The sequence below is a fragment of the Lutjanus erythropterus genome, chromosome 13, assembly GCF_056507025.1.
Source record: "Lutjanus erythropterus isolate fLutEry1 chromosome 13, fLutEry1.hap2, whole genome shotgun sequence".
Taxonomy (NCBI): domain Eukaryota; kingdom Metazoa; phylum Chordata; class Actinopteri; order Lutjaniformes; family Lutjanidae; genus Lutjanus; species Lutjanus erythropterus.
Window position 1 is genome coordinate 11,754,161 of NC_139329.1, and position 21,916 is coordinate 11,776,076.

Consider the following 21,916-nt stretch of genomic DNA (forward strand, 5'->3'; position numbering starts at 1 on the left):
AGAGGAAAAAGAAAAGAACAACTGGCTGTGATGGGCCAGCCTAAGAGGGCTTGTTGTTGAGTTCAGGCTCTAAAGCTCTCCGACATCTATTAGAAAGTTAGCAAAAACAAAGCATGACAATATCCGCTCAGAGCTTTCAAAATAAAATAAATCACCACAAACTCTGTTATGGGCAAAATTTTGGAGTATAATAAACGACCAAAACGAAAATAACAGCGAGCATTGCGTCTCTCCAGAAATGATGCAGATGGACCGATGCAGGGGTTAAGAGTTCTCTTGCATTATCTGGGTTGAATGGCAGATTAAGGGAGCAAATTTTCTTTGGTGAATCTGTCACTAAATACAAAACAAATTCTCTGCTTTTTTCTACAAAACAAAAAGCCAATACTCCTTTTCTGCCTCTATGTTAAAAAAAAAAATACATCACTAAATTGCCCTCTTGGATGCCCTTATGGAAGATATAAATGATAAAGTGCCCTCTACAGTATCCCCTTGTGTAATATCAAAATGATAAAGTGCCTTCTACAGTATCCCATTGTGTAAGATATGATAAAGTGTCCTGCATCATGCCTTCCCAGTGGAAAAAACACGCTCTACAAAATGAGGGCCTCTACATGCCTCATAAATAGTTAATAATTTGCAATGTGTTTTATTACAAAGGCAATAGTAGTTGTAGCCATAGTTTGAATCTGAGTCAAATATTCAGACAAGCTTAATCTTAGTAGGGTTTGGGACTGTTTCATTATAATACATGCTCATGCCCCACAAATGGTGCCGGCCCCCTCCCCTTTTTTCAGCCCCTGTCCCTCAGACAGCCTGAGTTTGCCACTAACATAAGTGTAATAAAATAGTGGATTAAAGAATTAAAATTTTAAAGATATATGCACCCTGTATTATAATATATTTTCAATTGTGAAAATCAATTGTGCAAATGTATGTATGAAAATATTTTCAAATATGATGAATACTTTTATGTAGGCTTACTGTACACCTCCAAAATCTTTATTATGGTAAAGGTGAGATAAAGATATTGAAAACTGAAGTAATAAAGAAATTGACATATTGATGCATTCATCACAGGTGGACCTTAAAAACACACAAAGAGTATTAAAAGGTTAATGAATACTCAAGAAAAAGTTAATTATGTTACGCATTTATTTTGAAAGTATAATTACCAACTTCCTTTTTCATTCTATCAAAGTCCTTCTATCTTCACGCAACTTGTGTGTGAGTGTGTGTGGAGTGAACTGAGAGCCGGATGACAGACAGAGACAGCCAATGGACATGTAGACCTGTAGATTATTTATTCATGATAACGGAGGCGGGGCGTCCACAGACGCATTATAGATCCACTGACTGGGGACAAAGCCTTCTTAAGTTCACTCACTGTGTTGCCTCTATTGATGGACACTGCTGCTGCTGCTGGCTATAACCTGTTGTTCTGGAGGTTTTAATTCAGTTCCCATCAGTAGAAAGTAAATAGAGCTGATCTGTTGGTGAAATGACCTCTCATTAAGGCAAAAAGTAAAAATGAAACTGTTGGAAATTCACTCCTTGAAGCCAATAACATCTCTATGTATATAATCATGATGATTTGGATCTGTTACATTTATAGAGCTACTCTAAATCTATAATTTAATATCTGCTGTATTACCTCTAATCTAACCAAGTTAGTGTCTACATTAGAAAAGAGGTTTCTTTTCATTCTCGAGCTCTTATAACCAATTTATTCTGTCACACTATTTAATGATCAAATGAAAATAAAGGCTGTGATGCTGAGATGACAAAACATTCTCATCAGAAAACTTAATAGATTTTTTAATGTTAGATTGAATATTAATCACAAAGACTTCTTCCCTCAGGCCATGTGTTTTATCACTTCAAATGTCTGGTTTTGCTGTGATCACAAAATGAAACCTATAGAGAGAACAGTCTTCTGTTTTGCTCACAAAATATTAATGTGATTTCTTGAAATTATGTGCTTGAAATCACAATAAAACAAAATATTAAATTTTTTTTCCATCTCTTCTGTGATCTGATGTCAACAAGTGATTACTTGAAATGGCAGGCGACCAGACGGTACACAACATAAAATAGTGCACTTACTTTTAATACAGTTTCTCTATCTGCATATTCTTGATGTAGACCATGGTCAACAGGTGTCACTTAGCTCTGAGATTCTGGACAATATAAGTAAAACAACATAACCTCCATGGATTATACCTGTAACTTTTAACATTAAGACCAAGCTGCAAAGCAGAGATACACTCTCACAGTTCTGCCTTCCAGTGGAGTCACAACATGAGGTCTTGCTTCATGTGCCTTTCATCATCATCCTTCATCATCCTTTGTTCTTCACCACCAGCAGAGTTGTGGCAGAGTCACATCTGTGAGCATTTAACCAAGTGGTCGATTCACCTCCATTCATTTTCTATGACAAGAACTCAGCTGCTGGAGGCTGCATGTTTGAACAGCTCCTTCTGTATATAAAAAGATGGAGTGCTACGAGAGACCGTGTAGTAATTTGGGTAGACAGTATATTTGAAACACCTGTCCGTATAAATTTATACAATTCAACAGCACTTCAAACAACAGCCTCCAAAATGACTATACAGTTGAATCAACAGCTATCTTAAACACTAAAACTGAACAGTCTGTAAAATTTACTTTTGTCATAGTACACATAGTTGGTTGTAGAAAGTAGGATTGATTTATTGCGACCAAGGTTTGGGTGATAGGGCGAGGGAGCTGATGAAGGCAGGGGACAGGCAGGCTGATGAATGGGACTGAATGGCTGGAGGATGAGCAGAGACGGCATGAGTTGTGACAGTCGGGTAGAGGAGCTGGCAGAGGAATCCACTGAACTGGCAGAACAATCTGGCGAAGGATGGCATGAGAGCTGGAGATCTTGAACTGAGGCTGGATGAGGTGATTGTAGACAAGTGTGGAGTTGAGTAAGAGAAAGCTGAGTGTAACTGAAAGGGACGGCTGGTGAGGTGAGTTGTGTGAAGGGGGGCACCACTCCGCTGTAGTCTTGACTGAACCGGTTTGGACCACTCTGCCACTCCCTGAACATTTGTGGGGTCAAAGTCACTTGCTCGATGATGAAGCCCAGAAAACTCACAGATGTCACGTGGAATTCACACTACTCTGCTTTAACAGAAAGCAGCCATGACAGTATATGGTGAAATATTAGGCTACTTGTTTCCTTGTTAGGGTACAAAAATAAAGAGAACCCTATCTTGTGTAAACAAACCACAAGAGTTGAGTCATGGAAAACTAGTTTGTTCACTGGGCAGGTTAATGTGAGAAATAAATGGTATAAATCTTAATCCCAGTCTCTCCCCTCTCTTGTCCTGTCTTCTCTCTACTGCCTCATATCCAAACAGAAGAGTGCACTCAGTGCAGAGGACTCATAGAGAGCTGAACATTATGATGTCATAATGAAGCTGGCCTTTGACCTTTTGGATATAAATTGTCACCACTTCATCATTTTATCTTTTTTTGTATGAAATTTTGTCATGATTTGCATATAAATTCTGTGCTTGTGGCCATGTGTTTAGTGAGGTCACCGTGACCTTTGAACTTTCAGATCTACTCAGTCCAAGTAGACACTTATGCAAAGTTTGAATTCACTCAAAGCATTCTTGAACTATAACATGACCTGAAAACATAAAATCCATAAAAAAGGTTTTTCATGTATTTGGAATCACCGAGATCCTTTAGTATACAGTCGTGGATGTGCACAAAAAAAATACTCTGATCAGTCCAGTAGTATTCAAGCTGTGGACAAGCTTCAGATCCAATGATCTCTCAAGCACGCACACACTTAAGGTATGAAAATATTTTTAAAGTAAAAAATTCCAAAAAACAAAACTTAAACAGTAATTTTTTTTTTTCACTCGTCCTACAATGCCTTGATTTAACTGTCTGTAGCAGCGGTACCACAACTTCTGTATCAAAAACTATGTTGGTCAGATGAATGCATAACTTGCTACTAACCCAAAATCTGCTAAATGAAAATGATGTATTTAAGTGAATAGATATGGTAATCCAGTCTGATCTAATCTCACACTTGGGTTGATAAACTTTACTTGAGGAACACAGGAATGCATAGTAGTGTATTATGAGGCTTTGATCCAAATGATTCCAGGGGCCTGGAGCTGGTAAGAGGTCCTGGATCACGCCTTACATCAGAGATTTTTGGTGACAGGGGCCTCATTGTGGCCACTGTGGTCAGTACCTGGATGTTCTAGGCATACTCCTAATAAATAATATGACATTCATTTCTAGGTTCTCCACTGAAAAGCTGAGAGAAAAATGGCTGGATGGATATAAAGAATTTGCAAAGATATGGTGTCACACTGAGGTACTGCGTTTACTTTCTAACTTCATCTTGCATGAGTATTCAGCTGTTGCCTTGTTTGTAATCAAGGCAACTTCCCTACTTACTTCCTCTGTCTATTGCAGTTGTTCCTCAGACTGTTGGGTATTTTAAATGTTTGTTCAAGGCTTTGATCAAAAATGCTTTTGTCTGTTCCCACACAAATACTTTGGGTTCATTGCAACATTTAATATTTACAAATGGGATTTTCCCACCAATAAAAAAAAATGAAATAAACCGTGCTTTTCCATTCATCTATGAAGTGCAGCTCTGTGTTCTGTGGCTGGTGGCACAGAGCAGCTGAACACAGCGTAGCAGAAGTGAACAGTAAAACCCACAGACGCAGCACTGGTCGTGTTTGTCATTAGATTTTATTGCAGTTGAGGTTTACTTAGTGTTTACAAAACCAGAGCAGATTGCAAGCGTCCATGGGGAGTGAGAGAGGCGGGAGTTTCATCTGCTCACTTCACATCAGCATCATCATGCTGCGTCAGTTAAAGGTGCAGTCTGCAGTTTCACCCCGTTACATTCACAGTGTCGCCACTATCATACCCACTCCAGCTGTACCTGGGACTTTACAAGCTGTAAATGCAAAAGAGGCCTCATTATGCAGCAGCCACATGTTTCAAATCCCTTTTATTTGGATGATTAAAAATAAATGTTATTATGCTGTGTACGAGCTTATAATTTTACAATTCTGTCTCTAAGTTACATTCATGACAAAAACAAGGCAACCACAGAGAGCTAAAATGCTAGGCTTACATGTTGACTCTATGCTGCATAGCTTTTATCAACAACCACCACCCAACCCCACCTCCACCCTCTCTCTGTCACAGTGTATACTCCCCCAACCACCAACACTCCTCATCTGCCCTCTCCTCCATGTGCTTGCCTCCCAGCAGCTGTGAGCACCAGGGAGTGAAGTCATGGTGCTGTGGATAAGGCAGACACGGAACTGCTTCTTACGCAAACCTTATAAAGTGATGAGGGGGGCTCTGTGCGCGTGTGTGTGAGCACATCTGCTGGGTGAGACGGTGAGATATGGAAGATAATGTAGATGGGAACTGGCTGATGGGTGAGGCGGTGGTGGTTTAGAGTCGTCACTAGATTCTTACTAAAAAGGGTTCTACACAACTCCAGAAAATATTCTTGTAGGTTTATATATCATAGCATATCCATTACATAACGTTATTTTATACTTCAACCCAGCTAAATAGAAAGATGGACCCTCACTGGGTTATGTATTCTCATTTATTATTTATATTTATCTTTAAGTCACTGCTGATCTGCATGTCACTACTAGAACCCTTAAAGAACCCTACTTATTCTGTGCATGTGTGTGTGTGTGTGCACAGTGTAGTGCAGGAGAACAGCTCATTAAGGAGTGTGTGTGTAGGCAGGAGGGGATAAAGTGACAGTCAGTCTACTCATTGGTTCACATTGTTGATGGTCTTGGCGTGGAGCTGCGGCGAAAGAGATGGCAATGACGCATGGAGACGCTGCTGTTGGTGATGGGACTGGGGCGGCAGCTGAGAGTGACACTGTGACTGTGGGGAAGGTGAGGGGGGACACTGAGGGTCTGATTGAGGACAAGTCTCGAGGTGGGACTGACGTTGCAGTAGCGGCCTCTGAGCAGCAGCGGCAGCAGCTTTGGCCTCCCTCTTGGGAGTGTTGTTGAGGATGTCCAGGCTCCGGCGGCTGGAGGAAATGACATCAGCAATGAATTTGGTGCATTCTGCACAGATGTCGCGCAGCGTGCAGCCGTGAGCGTACAGGTGGGGGAACTCCTCCTCCACTGAGCGGCGGGATAAGCTGCGCAGGGACCTGCAGAGGAACAGGGACAATTAGCAAGGTTTTCCCCCCCCTATTTTTTGGACTTTTTTCATTTCTGCCACTGCGGCTCTCTCACATTAAAACAGTAAAAAAAAGACATAGTTTGATGATGTTGGGAAGTAGGGAAGGATAATGAGACTTGTTGTCTTTATTGGTATACAACCACCATTGCTGAATAAAAGTCTATCTACATGAGTCAGGCAGAAACCATGTTCACGGACAAGGCGATGTATTAAACTTTTATTCACGTTACATTTAGTCACATTTGCCGAGGTCCTTCCTCCCTCCTTGATGTAACCCTTATTTCCCTGGAAGTTATGGCAGCAGCTGACCAGAGCAAACACACTGTTTCCCCGACATAAAATGACAGATTTCTCTGGGGTTGAAACATTGTTTCAAATGTTTGGGATAGAGGAAAGAAATGCACAAATCTTTCATGTCAAGTTCAACTTTGGTTAAGTTTGACATGCGAAGTTGTGCTATTGACCAAAAGCAAATCGTCTTGGCACTGCTGACCACTGAGGGAATTGGGGTTCAAGTTGTACAAGGGACTAAAAGTCTGGACATCTTTGTTTCTGCTGCTTTGATTCCAGCCTGTTCATTTTTAAATTTAAAAAAGTTCTTTAGTCTTTTCTCAAAGTATATCAGCAGATGTTTGAAATCAACATATACTCATAGCCAGCAACACATATTTTATGGAAACCAGTACACTTATTTAGTTACATTATCTTTTATTAAGTGTATTTTTGCCTACTTTAAAGAATCAAACTAACCTAATGCAAAGAGATTACCGTAAAAATGCCTAGGACCAGTCAACATTTCCATACATATAGAAATGAAAATATGCTTCTATGTACTTTACCCTATTTGTATGCTTTTTGCCCCTGTTATATAAAATCACACTGCTGGGACACAAAAACACAACAGCATGAATAATGTAACATCAAAAAGAGCCACAATGTAATTTCTTCCTTATGTCTTATTTTTCTGTCCTCTTGTTAATTGTGCCACTTATAATTTAATGTCTTTGTTGTGGCAACATTTTAAAGTGGAAAACAAACTAAACGATAAACAGACACATGCTCTATCCCATTTCTCACAATGAATCAGCTGAGCATCTGGAAAAATATAAAGCTGGACTTTACCTAGTTTGCCTTTCAAAGCTTATTTAATATAAACACAACATGATAAACTGTGTAAGAAAAAAGACATTGGGACTGTTAAAGAAAAGATTAAGGTAATCTTTTCTGATTAAAATAACGCTAACATTTGCTGTTATAAAACCTACTATTTCTGTCCTGGTAGCTGCACGCTCGGGTAGTGATGACAGGTGTCTGACTACAGATCAGCACAACACTCAAAACTCACTGTCTAACTCACTCGCTCACAGTCCCTCTTTCCATCAATCTCTTCCTCTCAAACCCATGTCTGCCTTCACACGGCCACAATGAGTGAGGATATTAATGACAGCTGGGTAATTATTACATAATGGCTGCTTAGAGGCCTCGGAAGAGGCACTGCACTGATTATATAACAAAAGGATGGTGGAGGGGGGGGGGGGGTACTGGTGATTGGATTGAGTAGGCAATCTGCGATTGGTTGAGGTAAGCACAGAGGCTGGATCTGCTTAGGTTGGAGAAGGTTAGCAATCAGTGGCGTGAAGGAGGGGCAGACCTAAATAGATTTAACCTGTGGCCTTAACCTGAACGAGGTGAGTGTTTGTCCTTGGATTGAATAAGCATTGTGACTGGCTGAAAGGACTGTGGGGAAACTGGGCCTGAGCCTCTGTGTCACAAACTGGGAGTCCATCCAAACGTCAAGTCAACTTTACCTTGAGTCAGCTTTGGAAACGACACACAGGAAGACAAATTAGCTGTATTGCCTTCAGAAAAGTGAAACCAGGGGGCAGTAATCTTTAGCCATTGTTGGCCAAACAAAAAAAAAAAAAGGCTTGCCTTATAATGAAGTCTAAATAGGCCTAACAACATTACTAATAGGTCTAAATGAACATTTACTAATATCTTTAATCACATGTGACTCTTCTGCAGTGGACTATTTACATTTTTAGGAACTTGCATTTTGATTACAATAAATAATATTTTGCTACATTTATGAAATTATAAATAGAACTACAATAGAGGGAACTACATTTTTATTGAGGGGTTGCTACGAACAAAATAACATATACTGTACATGAACAATTGTTGAGAAAAAAATCCACTATTATGTGTAGGACTCTTCTAAATACAAAGTCACTATAAAGAGCAATACAGGGCTATTGTGAGTCCTCTCCATATGAGCAAAAATGAATAGAAAACAGAGCTTGTTTTATAATAAATAAAATATAATATTTGTATAATATTATAAAAAAGTAGTAAAAAAATATAAAAGTCAAAGCCACAGGGAGCCAAGGGAAAAAAAAGGATTTTTAGAGCATGTTGGTGGTGTCTGTCCGATGATCCACCACTTTGGTCCAGACTGAAACGTCTCAGAATATAATGAATGGACTGCCAGGATGTTTGGTACGGATATTTACGATTCCTCTCAGGGTGGATTGTAAAAACTTCAGTGATCCCCTGAATTGTGGGGTTGGAATTTTAATTTGCCCATTAATTTGTTTTTTGATCAAATACCTCTAAAGTTAATGACACTCACATCACTCTCACCTGATGTGTCAATAGGTTAGTGCTAATGAGCAAATGTTAGAATGCTAACATATTAACATGCTAACACGGGGAACACCTGCCGAACATCAGCATCTTAGCATTGTCAGTGTGAACATGTTAACAAGCTGTCATCGCTGCCACAGCAGTGCTTTGACCTACATGCTGACCTTTACCTTTCGTAGAGCCTCACAAACCTCCCAGCTTGGCTGTGGGCTCAGTCTTGTTACAGCCTTAAGAGTAGTGGGGCTAAATATAAGTTCTGCCACTAGAGACAAGGCCACAGGAAGGAAAGAAAAGATGTATCCTGCTGGAAGCATGAACGTACAAATTTCTTGCTAATTTGCCTATTAGATTATGAGATGTGATTATATTCAGAACTTATTTACATCCTTCCTGAAAAACAAAACGTATTACTGACTGAAAAGAAAATGCTATATAGATAACATGAGACTATAGATCCTGCCTTTTATTTTTATTTATTTTACTATTTTGATATTTGTTTCATTATTTTATTTTATTTTTTTTATTATTAGTGTCCTATTTGTTTTACTATACTTGTTTTGTCTGTGTGAGTGTTTACGGATAAATTTGTTTGTATACTGATATGTTTCTTTTGATTTTGTGATTGAAATTTCTATAAAAATGTTTTTAAAAAACAAAAAAATCATGGGATGTGATAACTGAAAAGTTGACATTTAAAGGGATAGTTCACCCAAAAATGAAAATTCAGTCATTATCTACTTACCCTCAAGCCAATTGAAGAATGGGTTTAGTTTTTTTAGTCCACAAAACACTGCTGGATTTTCACAGGAAAACTGTTGCAGAATCTCCCAAACAGTTGAAATGAATGGTGACCAGTTTTCAAATGGAAAAAACCCCAACAGAATAAAAACATAAAGTGCCTCCATACCACTCATCTGGTGTAATCCAAGTCTCCTAAAGCCCCAGCATGCCACGTTGACTAAAAATATTATTTACACCATGTTTTAGCCTGAATCTTCACTGCAGATCCTTAGCTTGGAGCCACGTTCACGTGCACACTGTCTGAACTGGGTGTCTGTGGTGTGACAGTGCGCACACAGGATGTTGGGACTGTAGGAGACTTGGATTATGACAGAAAAGCAGTATGGAGACATTTTATATTTGTTTTTCCAGTTATTTTTTAAGTTTGAAAACTGGCCACCATTCACTTCCATTGTTTGGGAGATTCTGCAACACTGTTTTCCTGACTGAATTTTGAGCATCTTGAAGCCATTCTATTGGCTAGGCACAAATCTTTCAAAATCACCCTTTATTGCAAAATAGATTTTTACTCAGTATGTTTTTATTCTGTGTCACAGAAACGTTTTAAGGTCAGGGGGCATTTATGTACAAATCTCACATTTTAAGCCTGTAGACAAATGCAGACTTACTTATAGACTTGGCTTTTGTGTCCATGGCTCTTTGGAGTGCTGTGGAAGCCGACAGTGTACACAGGAATATGAGCCATCTTCTTTGAGGGAATCTTCATCTGCAGCACAAGAAGAGGCAGAACAAATGAGACAGAGGAAAGAAATGAGAAAGACATCTGTATAGTGAGGGGACACAGTCTCCATGTACAAACAATAGATTCAAATACACAAACACTAAGGACTCCACACTTAAACACCAAATAACCATGAGCATTAGCTGTCACACAAATCACACTGTCACAAATGAACATATAACCAAAACAAACACTTAGATTTCAATAAAGATAAAACACCATAATGTTACACAAGACAAACGAATCACAGCACCCCAACAATAGCACTACACAAATCATTTAGAATCACAGAAAACAGCCTAAATGTCAAACCTATAGAGCACAGAACCACACATCCAACACGGCCTGGGACTGAGGCGACAAATCAAAACCAACAAAAGAACAACAGAAGAATTGACATCAACAGAAATACCAGCCACTTCACTGATGATGAAACTGACAAACTGAAAGAATATGTTAAGAAGGAGTACAAAAATATCCCATTTAAAATATACTTTTTGTATTGTTTTTTAAAAGCAATTTGTTGCCAAATAAGCACAGAACCATATTCTAAACATAAAACAAAAATGTGTTTGATGAATTGCCATCACTGAACATGTACGAGATTATCTTAAAGTTACCTTTGCACTGCAGGAACTGCAGACAGACCTGTAAGAGAAACAAAAAAGAATCAATGTAGCACAATCAAAGTAGCTGTATTTCTCAATGTTCAATAAATAAGATGAAGATTTTTACCTGCTTGTGTCATAAAGTGACTGTGATAAATCTGTGGGGGTTACTTGGCCTATTGACCACAGTTACCACTAACTATAACTAGCTTGGTTATTAAAAATGTTTGTCTTGGTCACTATTAAAACATAATTAAACCCATACAGTAGTCAGGAAATGTTGGTTTATTATAACTTAACTTTCACAGTTTTGGCCATCACACTTTTCAGTAGTAATAACATTGTACTTGACAAGTCAATGAGCCAAGTTGTAATGAACTGAAACCTCTAATATTCCTTCAGTGAACATGTATCAATGTATAAGAGTTTAAAAGGAGTTCAGTAAGAAATAAAGAGGCAAAACTAAGTTTATGAGTTGTTTCCCAAAGGTTTCACAACTGAGGGTGCTCACAGATTAATGAGTGACTCATACCAGCTTGTAAGAGGTTATAAGAGCATCTTAAGCTCCTTCCTGTGGGAGGAGCTAAATACTACATGCTTTTAAGACTATGCTTTTAATCATGAACATTTACCTTTTGGCAAGTAATAATAATAACAATAATGTATAAATTATATAATAGAATTACAAATTAATTCACAAATTGATCTGCCAGTTTCTCGCTCTTCATCTAATGTCTTCATCTCTTCTGCTTGATGTGACACTTTCCTGACATTAAATTTTCAGGTTACATTTTATTTCTCTGTTATTTTTTTATAGTGAATATTGCACATGTTTATATTACAGCAGGTCTAACACTGAAACAACGCAATTAAATTTATAATAGATGATATGCATATTAATGAAACTGGAAACATGGGTCATTATTGCTTCACTATATGTTTAATGTTGGCTTAAGAGTGATGTCTGCCTTGTGCTACAGCGAAATCAATCAGAGTTTACTTAGTTAAACTTTCACACACTAAGATAAATTATAATGGACAGCATGCTGAAAGCTATAGACTGTTTACAACACATGACCCTTAATTTACACACTGAACAATACAGAGTATAAAATATTCTGTTATTTATAACCTGTATGTGATGTATGTATTTTTTATATATAGCAGGATTTAAGAGTTAAATATGCAAAGTAACTGTATAGTGTGTTCAGCACCATCTTCAGCACCACAGACAGCTGAGGCTCCAGCAGCACATGCACTCACTCTGAAGGGGAGCTTTGGAAAATGCATGTAGACAGTTCATAGAAACACTCTGAACTGTTCTGTGAATTTGGGGATTTTAGCAAACTGGGGATTTAGATCCCACACAGAAAAAGATCAGTATTTTTAGACCAATATTTCAATAGACTGTCCGTAGACAGTTTTTCAGTTTTTTTCTTTGGTGAGACTCATGGCCTTACCTAGAATCGTGGCTATGATCCTGACATAAATCCCAAGTAGCATTTAAAGATAAATATCTGATGTGGGTTAAACATTTCAATAATTCCTAACAGATACCTTTTACACAGTAAGCAGGTAGACGGCCATGAGAAGAGAGGGAATTTCACTCTGCAGCAGCAGCAAACCTGAGAAACACACACACAGTTACAGAGTCCATTTACTGTAAACACAGCACAGTGATAAACAGCAATGAGGGAAGTTCAGCACTGTTACCTTGCCTTTCTTCAGATTATTGTAGAGCTCTTTGCTCTGAAGGAACTTCTCCATCTCTGCTTTGACCAGCACTCGGCGCACATTGATGACTTCATCCACCGTTAAAGCGAGACTCTCCACAGGGTGGCTGAACTCCTCCTGAAGCCAACAGCAGAGGATGAGAGGAAATCCATCAACCAGCCTACTGATTCTTGACATTAAGAACACTCAGTGGTTACTCAAAAGTGAACAGTAGATTGGGATTTCAGTGTCATATAAACTGTATTTGAACTAGCAAAGGTTAAAGACTGCATTTGAATACTGAACTCTGCATCCAAAAACCTTTGAATGCACAGTTCTCCCCAAAATCAAAAGTGCATATTTTTCTTCTGGCCTGTATCACTATTTATCCATCTAGATTGTTTTGGTGTGTTGGTCTGCCTTTCTTTCTTTTAGAAAGAAAGTAGTTCCAGTAGATTCTACTGCAGAAAGAAAGTAGTTTCTCATAAAACAACTCACAACAAGGTCTGTGGATTATCTTGAGTAACCATGTCATGATTTCTAATAAGAGACATTACCATTGAGTTTTTCAAATGTATTTTTTGAGCACCACAAGTCAAGTGCCATATAGTTCCATTTTATTGGAGAGAGGGCAAACATCTTCATGACCGATATCTCCAAAGCTCTGCAACCCTCACCAAAACTAAATATACAGCACAATGGTCCAGAAAGAAATATGTATTTTTGATTTTGAGGTGAACTGTCCCTCGAAACGATACAATAACCTTTGATCAACACAGCAAGTCGTAAAATGTCGAAAGCTAAAAATGTTCACATTTCTTTTTTCTTTGACTTTGGATTTTTTTTTTTGTGCATTTTGACTTAAACATTCCCTCCCGTGAAAATCACATTTTCAACCTTGCTAACATGTTCATGTGGTGTTTTCTACACATTACAAAACATATCAGGATAATAAGTATTAGACACCAGGTCTGAGCTTTTCCTACTTTGAAACTGCAGTAAGCAAGGACAGTCTCAAAAAACATAAATGGATTCAGTCAGGCTGGGTATATAACATCATAAACCAAAAGAACCAATCCCATTAATTGAGAGGGTGGGGCTACACATATCATTAGCGGCAATGACCCGGCCATAGAAGAAGCCGGACGTAACTAATTACTGTTATTAGCTAGCATAGCAGGAGAGGTCAGGTGTAGCCATTTAAGGGTAGGGACGGGGGCTGGGGCGTGTGTGGAGAGGGTGGGAATTATTGGTATATTTATGAATCCTTTAATACTAAATGAAGGCACTGAGTAGAGCTGTACGTAAGCCATGGTAAGGTCTTGAACTTCAGAGTATTTTAGTCAATGTTTAACACATGATTGGAGGTGGACTGTAAAAGCTGAGGTGACAAAGATCATGTGACTGTATGCTCTGGAGCATGGTACTGGGACTTTTGTCCACTGCTGTTTCCAATGTCGAAAATAAACTTCTATTACATGGCAACTGTGCAAACTTCATCTGCTGATGAAGATCATGTAATATGACCGAAAGCTCCAGAACAGCTACTACTGGGTGAGATAAAAGAAGGTCATTTCAATTTGTTTAAGTATGAACTTGTTTCTTTGTTTGTTGTTTGTTTGTTTTCTTTGTTTTCTATAACCAAGTGTCAGTTTTCTGGATTCTGGTGCATAGATCTGTCATATTGGGCCTACTCAAAAGACAACTGATGCTATATAATATATACACACATGTACATATATATGATAGATACTCATTTCCAGAAAATACTTTAACAGGTTAATTTATATCAGTAATGAGCTGAAATATTCTAGCTGAGTAATCTACACTGGCAGTTTTTTCCACTTGTTTTGGGAATTTGTCTTTCAGGACTCAATAATAGATGAAGCCGACTTGGTAGGATGAATATTTTTGCAGTGTTTTTTCATTACCAGTGGGACATCAATGACGCAAAACACAAGCTCTGATGCCGACAGTGATTCTAACTTACCATCCACTGGTGCTCGTCTCCAGTTCTGGAGCCAGACGTCGTCTCTGATCCCTCTGTGGTCTCGTCAACAGAACTCAGAGACAGGCGGGCCGGAGAGGGTGGCACCCAGCCGTGAACGGGGAAGGAAGCTGGGGTGGGGACGGTGATGAAAAGTGAAAGAGGCGGAGAGGAAAGAGAGGAAATAATGAGTTTATCAGGGGAGCTAAATAAATGAGGACAGTATCAGAGAGTGAATGAGAGAAGGCCACAAATCCCAGTCTAACAACTCCATGAATTACACATCAGTCTCTTTCAGTCAGCTGCGTCTCAGATCTCAGCCCCGCAGAGTGCTTGTCGATCGACTCGAACACTGTCATGTATTATTCAGCTGATTTCAGTGGAGGCATCCAGCCCATGCTGCTACATCTGTAACTTAGATCGCAGTGAGAGGTCTGCTCAGCAGCTGCTCTAAAAGAGGAGCTCAGAGGAGGAGGCTCAGTTAACTGGCAGTGGGAGGGGGTTAAAAACAGACCACACACTGGGTGCCTCTTCGATCCTGCAAATGGAAGGTGTCAATTTGGCTCTAATGGAAAGCAAACAGGCTGAGAGGAAGGTTGGAACAGGCCGGTAAACATCATCAGTACATATAATTTGGATCAGCTGCCGATGACAGCCGCAGCTTACAGGCTTACATCCTCACATTCACACAGTGAAGACTGGAGAGTCCCCTGTTGGCAAAATCATGTACTACATTATACACCTCCATCCAGCTATTATTCGGCCTGGTCTCAGATTGTGGCATGCAGCTGTGTGGATCGGCTTGCAGCCATCTAGAGACTGAGAATGGATTGAAGTCAGGATTGTTTTTCAAACAATTACCTCCGGGGTACGAACGGCCAGGCTGCTAATGCATGAATCATGGCCATCAAACGGATAACATCCTCCCTGTGGCTTACATGCAGCACGCAATTCAAACCCATTAGCTCCTACCCTCCTTCACTCAGTTAGACTTTATCAGCACATCTTTATATTTGATTAGAATCCATCACACAACTCCCAACAGCTTCATGGCAGAGTTAATCCCCGTAAACTCCCTGTCAACAAGGGCTGGAAAGACTTCACCACGGTGGACTGACACATTATTCAGCTCTTATTTCAATGAGGTAGCAGTCTTTTAATGAGGTTAAATTTTCAAGCATAACTGAGGATAGATCGCAAGCAGTGGGGACATAATGTCTGCATGACGAATGAAAAATTTTATTGCCTTGAAGGTTAAAACAACACCCTTACGACACATTTTACTTGAATCAAACAGGTTTGGAAAGGCTTGTGTTTTGTGTTTTGTTACGACTTTCTAGTTAATGCAGGACTGCTTTCCTTCCATGCCTTAGGGCAAAGGGCTGGAAACTTCAGAAAGGTTGTTTGACTAGTGGCTGCTGTATGGATGGTCTATGTGTACACAGTTTAACTGTTTGAGGGGTCTGTGGGTTTGATGTAACTTTCTAGCCAAATTATATCTAAAAATATCCAAATCTCCAGTTCACTAATCCATCAACAAGGATAAAAATACAGACGGTACTGTAATATAATGGGCACTCTGTCTCCCTCTGTGGGAGGAGAATTAAAACTGCAGTGACTGTGAGTCATCTGCCACAGAGGTCCAGCAGTCTGCAGGTTTTCACTGTGAACAAACATGCAGCAGCTGATCTCATTAATTATCTTTCTATCAGCCAAATGAGAGAATATAACCAAAGACATGAGATGCGACAGTGTTTTGTTGGGATTCATTAACTGAAGACTTCTGAATGTCAGTGAAGCCTGGCTGAGAATAACCTGTAAAAGCAACAGACCTGCAGAAGCATATAGATATTTTAAATGTAGAGCAAATGAAAAACACAAAAACATGCTGCAGTCTGCTGCTGATGCTACCCAGCCCTGAAAAACAGTGATCGCAGCTTATTTTCCCACAGGACATATTCTTCTGACTTGTCCTAGTAAGAAAAGGACAGGTGTGTCTGATTACCTCAGTGCTGGCTCTGTTTTATTCAAACGTCCCAGTTGACTATGACAGTGTGACAGCCCGCCAGCTCGATTTCAGTGATATTTGGTGGTAAGTTAGGCAACAAGCAAATAGGATCAACTGATATGTTTATAGCAATAGTGCCACCATGTGTTCATTTATAATGCACGATATAGTTTTAGTCATAACTCTTGAATTGTTTGGTTCCTAAACCTTTATATAATGCCCATTGACTGAAAAATCTGAACAAAGTCCATGCCGTTCCTCAATGCATAAAGTTATTTTCATCAACCTAAGTAACACTGGAGAAACTAGTAACAAAAGGGGCTATATATGAATTTCATTTTAAAAAAATATACAAAATATGAACTGCATTTTCCTTTCATGTTTCTCTACAGTTTCTGCACTTAAAATTTTCCACAATTTATTCTAAACCCTAATATTCCGAAGATGAAAGTGTACAGCTTTTTGATTAAAAAAAAAAAAAACTGTGTATGACCTCTTAATATTTTCTAAAATAACTAAAATAATTTGGAGTCTTGGTAGAGGTTCACACTGTAGGTTTGTAAAAGGCTTCCACAATTGAAGCAATCATATTCCATTATCAATTTTGCTGATATTTCCCTGTTTTGAAATGATCAAAGTTTTGTGATATTTATGAATTCCACGACCAGGTTTGATCTAAAAACATGTGCCCTGTAAATCAGAGGGTTTGTGTATTGCTCTCTACATAGAAGTAACCATTAATGAACTGCAGAGCTGTTACAAGGATAATCAGTCTACATTTAGACACTGACCTCTGTGATTAGGAGGTGGCCTGGCACCAGTCAGCGTCCTGGACCGAGGCCTCTCGCCCCTCAGCCTGACCGCCCCGCCCAGCTGGGCCGACTCAGAGAGTGAAGGAAGCATATCCCCACGGAGCAAAGCCAGGTCGTGCTCTGAGAAAGAGCGATCTCTTTTCAGAGGTGTCGGGGAGCTCTCTGCCCTCCTCAACTCCCCGTTGTCTGGGGAGTCCTCCTCCTGCAGGGAGGGAAATGCAAAACAACTTTCAAAGGACACAGTCAGTATTACTGCAGTATAATACAAACAGTATTACTGTAGTACAGTACATGTTAAAAGTGACAATTTTACATTTTTTCCTGTTGAACCAAAAGAAAGAAACTAATCTAAAATCCATTTTTAGTAGCAGCTCCTCCATGAAATATTTGCAGAACAGAAATCTGCTTCAGTGTAAAGTGGCAGATGGATTATGGTATAGTATGTATTAACTGTCTGCCTAAAGTGATGGAAGAAATACTCAGATATTTTAGTCAAGTAAAAATAGCATCTAGATAGTTACATGTACATTCAAAACATCACTAATAATATATATTATATCACTGTATTATAATGATTATTGCATTAATGTGTACACCACTTTGATGCTGCAGCTGGTAGAGGTGAATTAAATTTGAAATTCATCACTCACTTGTAAATCCCCTCCTCATCTTAATCATATTTTATTGGTTGATTATATTTTTTAAATTATCTAATAAATGTAGTGGTGTAAAAAGTAATACTTGCTTATGAAATGTAGCAGAGTAGAAGTACAAAATGCTATAAAATAAAGTAGTAATTAGTTACATTTCACCACTGATGTGCTGCTGGACAGAACCTTCATAGAGCCTCACAGAGGACAGATTTTACTACTGCATGTAAGGACCCTGCTGGTGACCACAGAGGAGGCTTAAGCTATAAGAGACTGTTTTATAAGGCTTCCATAACATATTGGTTCAGGGTAATGATAAAGTAGGACAGAGGAAGAAATGGAAGATGGAGCTGTACCCACACCACCTTTTCTAGTCTAAATCTGGCTAACATACAGTGCATAAAAATGAGAAAAAGACTACAAATGTCAGTGTATTCAATGTGAAATTGAGGTGAAAAAGAAAACAGAAGACACTGAAAAAAGAACAATAAACACGTCTATCCCCTGGACGAAGCAGAAGTTTGTTTTGACCTGCAGCTAGCTCCCCCTTTGGGCCACTGAGGATATTTTTTAAATGCTTGAGTGCAAGAGAGAAATACATTGTTAAGTTTTGACAGTTGACATAACATAACAATAGAGGGAGGAAAGAAAGAGACGATCTCCCAAGTTGTTGAGTCTTTGTGCAAAAGAGAAGAGGATTCTTCTCAGTCATTGTTACATTTTCCACTCTTTGCTATCCTGCAAATGCACAGAGGCATCTTAACCCACTTATGCTGGGAAACAAAGCATGTGCTGCTGCGAAAAACACCAGTCAGCCCTAAGAGACGCTAACAATGTTTCCAATGAACCAACCTACCCCCCCCCCACCCCCCCACCCCCTCTGCTTGGCCTCACCTCAAATATGTTCATCTCCTCCATCTCAGCCAGAGTGGGAGCCTTGAGCAGGATGCGAGGGCGGGACGACGGCCGGGGACCGGGCTCCGACACGGACAGGTCAATGCACGAAGTAGATTTGACATTACAAGGACAAGTCTGAGCCAGGCACGGCAGAGAGCCAAATGCTGAGGGAAGAGAAAGCAAAAACACAGTCAGGGGGCAAATAAGTCAGAAGCACTGAGATCAGAGGGCACTGATTCTGTGATGTACTGTGTCTGTGTACCATTTTAATATCATTGCCACACTTGTTTTTACATATGCTGGAATTTATTTACAATGTTGAGAGGACCTGAAATCTTCATATAGCTTCTCCATCTAATGCAATGTTATTGTGTCAGAGTTGCATTAGTGGTACAAAGCAACAGTGCAAAAAACACTTAAGCTAAGGTTTCCCTTAAATTTTCATCTAGGTATGCCTTCAAAAAAGTTGCATAACCTTCCTTACGATGTTGTAAGGGAAACCCCTTTGCTCTCAAAGTTTTTGCCCTGAGCTACGTAAGTATTCCCTTATGTGTAGGACCTTAGTAAGGATTTCCCTCAGAAAATTTTAAGGGACCAATACGGTCCATTAAAAATATAGTAAGTGTGGAACTTAAGACAATGGCTGACTTTATGGAGATTGAATGGAAGGAGGGATACAGAGATAAGAGAGCAAGAGTCTCATCTTCTGTCCAGTTTTGCTTTCTTTTTCTGTTTTCTTTGTCGATCATTTTGCAGAAGCTAGTTACCCAACAATAATGCGATCAAGTAACATTAAAAGATTATGTGAGTGAGGTGTAACCACGGTAACTGTAGTGCACATGTGCTGTAGTATGACAGCGACTAACTGTGAAAACCTTAGTGTAAAGAGAAACCTATGGTTTATACAATGCTCCAAAATGAACCCCTAAACTGAGGGAAATACTTTGCTTAAGGCATATTCCCCTTAGGAGTCAGTGGAAAGCTAAAAAACAAAGTAAATAGTGGAGTAAATTTTCCAGGTCAATTAATGCAATATAAATTTAATTCACTTTATAATGTATGTAATTCTTGGTTGTTGTTTTTTTTAACTACCACAAACTATAAAATAGCAGTTAAGGGTTTAGTGTCTTCCTCATGGACATATCAGCAGGTACGAGGTTTACTAACATGAACAGCTGACCTCGGGACCTGTAATGATGAGACTACTATACATGTTGCAATCATATTATTACTAATTATCAACTCCAAATATCCGATTCCTATTTTTCACAAATTGCCCAGAGCAGCTTCAAACGAAGCTCTTTGCACTCTCCTGGTTTCCCTGACTTCTGTATCAAAAGGCCCCCACACTGAATGACCTTGATCTGTAAATAGCTGGTCAATATGAAACACAATGCCACCCTCATATTTACTGTAGCTCTAAATGGAAAGATGCTCTTGTTACACACTACAGCTTACAAACGTGTATGCAGTACAAAGCTGTTGTGTGACCCTCACAGGCTACAGTACAGACTGTACAGACCACAGCGTCAGCCCTGAAGTTATTATTTAGCAGAGTGGGTGGTCCATTCACCTTCAGCAGAACATTTACAGTCTGCAGCACAGCGAGAGCAGAACAAGAGTCACAGTGAAAGGTGCACAATGACTTGAAATAAGCAGCTTAGAGACAAATTCACAGAGAGTATGATGTCAAGAACAGAGACCAGACCTCATCTTTTACTTCCACCATAATGAACGCTTTCCTTCCAGGAACCATTCAACTGTTGGTCTGGTGGAAAATGCTTTGGATTCTGCAAAGCACCACTGGTCAACTGGAAAAATTATCTTTTATCCTAATCAAATAAATTTTTGTTTAAAAATGTATGATGTTTTGCATCTGATAGTTAAACTGTAATTTGACCTGGTGATGAGAGGCTTTAATCAAGTTACACTGGGGTGATGAATGATTGTGTCCTTACGTCTGGAGTTGGGCAGCACCACAGGCCTGAGTTTTCTCTCCTGCTTGATCTCAGCCAAGACCTGGTCATGGAGGGACTGCGGCTGTGGGGGAGGAGGAGGGAGGTTGCGCTCTGAAACCTAACGAGGACAGATAATCAGAAGACATTCATACTTCTGAGAAGTCTGTCCATATTTTATCACCCAATCCAAAACCCCTCCAGTGTTTCTCAACTGGGTGGAAAATCTTCAGAAACAGCACTTTTGAGACCATCACTGGACAAGAGACTGTCCAATGAATCATGCAGTACTACAGTGCTGTACTCTACTGTAGTAATATTGATGGTAAAACTCCAGTAATACAGTTTGAAGATAACTCACTCATATATAATGAAGCAGGCCTGACCAACTGGTTTATTTGTGACTTGCGCTGCATACAACACAAGTTACTCCAAGTTAACAAATTAATTTTAAACAAACCTCTAGGTATGTATTATTTATATGTCTATAGTGTGCATGAAAGTTTCAGAAGCTTATATTTAAGTATGCATCAAATTTAGCAGGCTTGTGTTAATGTTTCTCAAAAATGTTGGCACCAGTAACTTATACAGATGTATTAGTAATGGATAAATACTTACGGAGAACCTAATGTCAGCAATGTATCACTTTAAACTAGTTATACATAAATGCATGCTAGTATTAGTACAACAATGTATGACTTAAAAGCTTGCACTGACTTCAGTAATGTAATCACTGTCAGCTTTTATCAGTAAAATATCAATTATAGTGTCAAGTACAAGCTATTGTCAGAGGCTCATGATTGCATTTATAGTTGGTTGCTTTCCTAAACTATTAACTAACCTTGTTAGCTAGCTAGCCAACAATGCTAAAAAAAAAA

At 39.2% G+C, this 21,916-nt stretch overlaps 1 protein-coding gene across 1 annotated transcript in view; it reads right to left on the reverse strand.

Moving 5' to 3' along the window:
* Nucleotides 1-4,736: 4,736 nt before the first annotated feature.
* spire2 (spire-type actin nucleation factor 2) overlaps nt 4,737-21,916 on the reverse strand; it is a 31,984-nt gene continuing 14,804 nt past the window's right edge. Inside the window, exons 7-15 of the mRNA XM_084734748.1 lie at nt 21,042-21,159; nt 19,081-19,247; nt 17,516-17,738; nt 14,720-14,847; nt 12,730-12,867; nt 12,574-12,641; nt 11,029-11,056; nt 10,296-10,393; nt 4,737-6,208 (exon numbers count right to left, since the gene is read on the reverse strand). Of these exons, the coding sequence (XP_084590874.1) occupies nt 5,812-6,208; nt 10,296-10,393; nt 11,029-11,056; nt 12,574-12,641; nt 12,730-12,867; nt 14,720-14,847; nt 17,516-17,738; nt 19,081-19,247; nt 21,042-21,159 (1,365 nt within the window). The 3' untranslated portion in view covers nt 4,737-5,811. The remainder of the gene's footprint in view (nt 6,209-10,295; nt 10,394-11,028; nt 11,057-12,573; nt 12,642-12,729; nt 12,868-14,719; nt 14,848-17,515; nt 17,739-19,080; nt 19,248-21,041; nt 21,160-21,916) is intronic.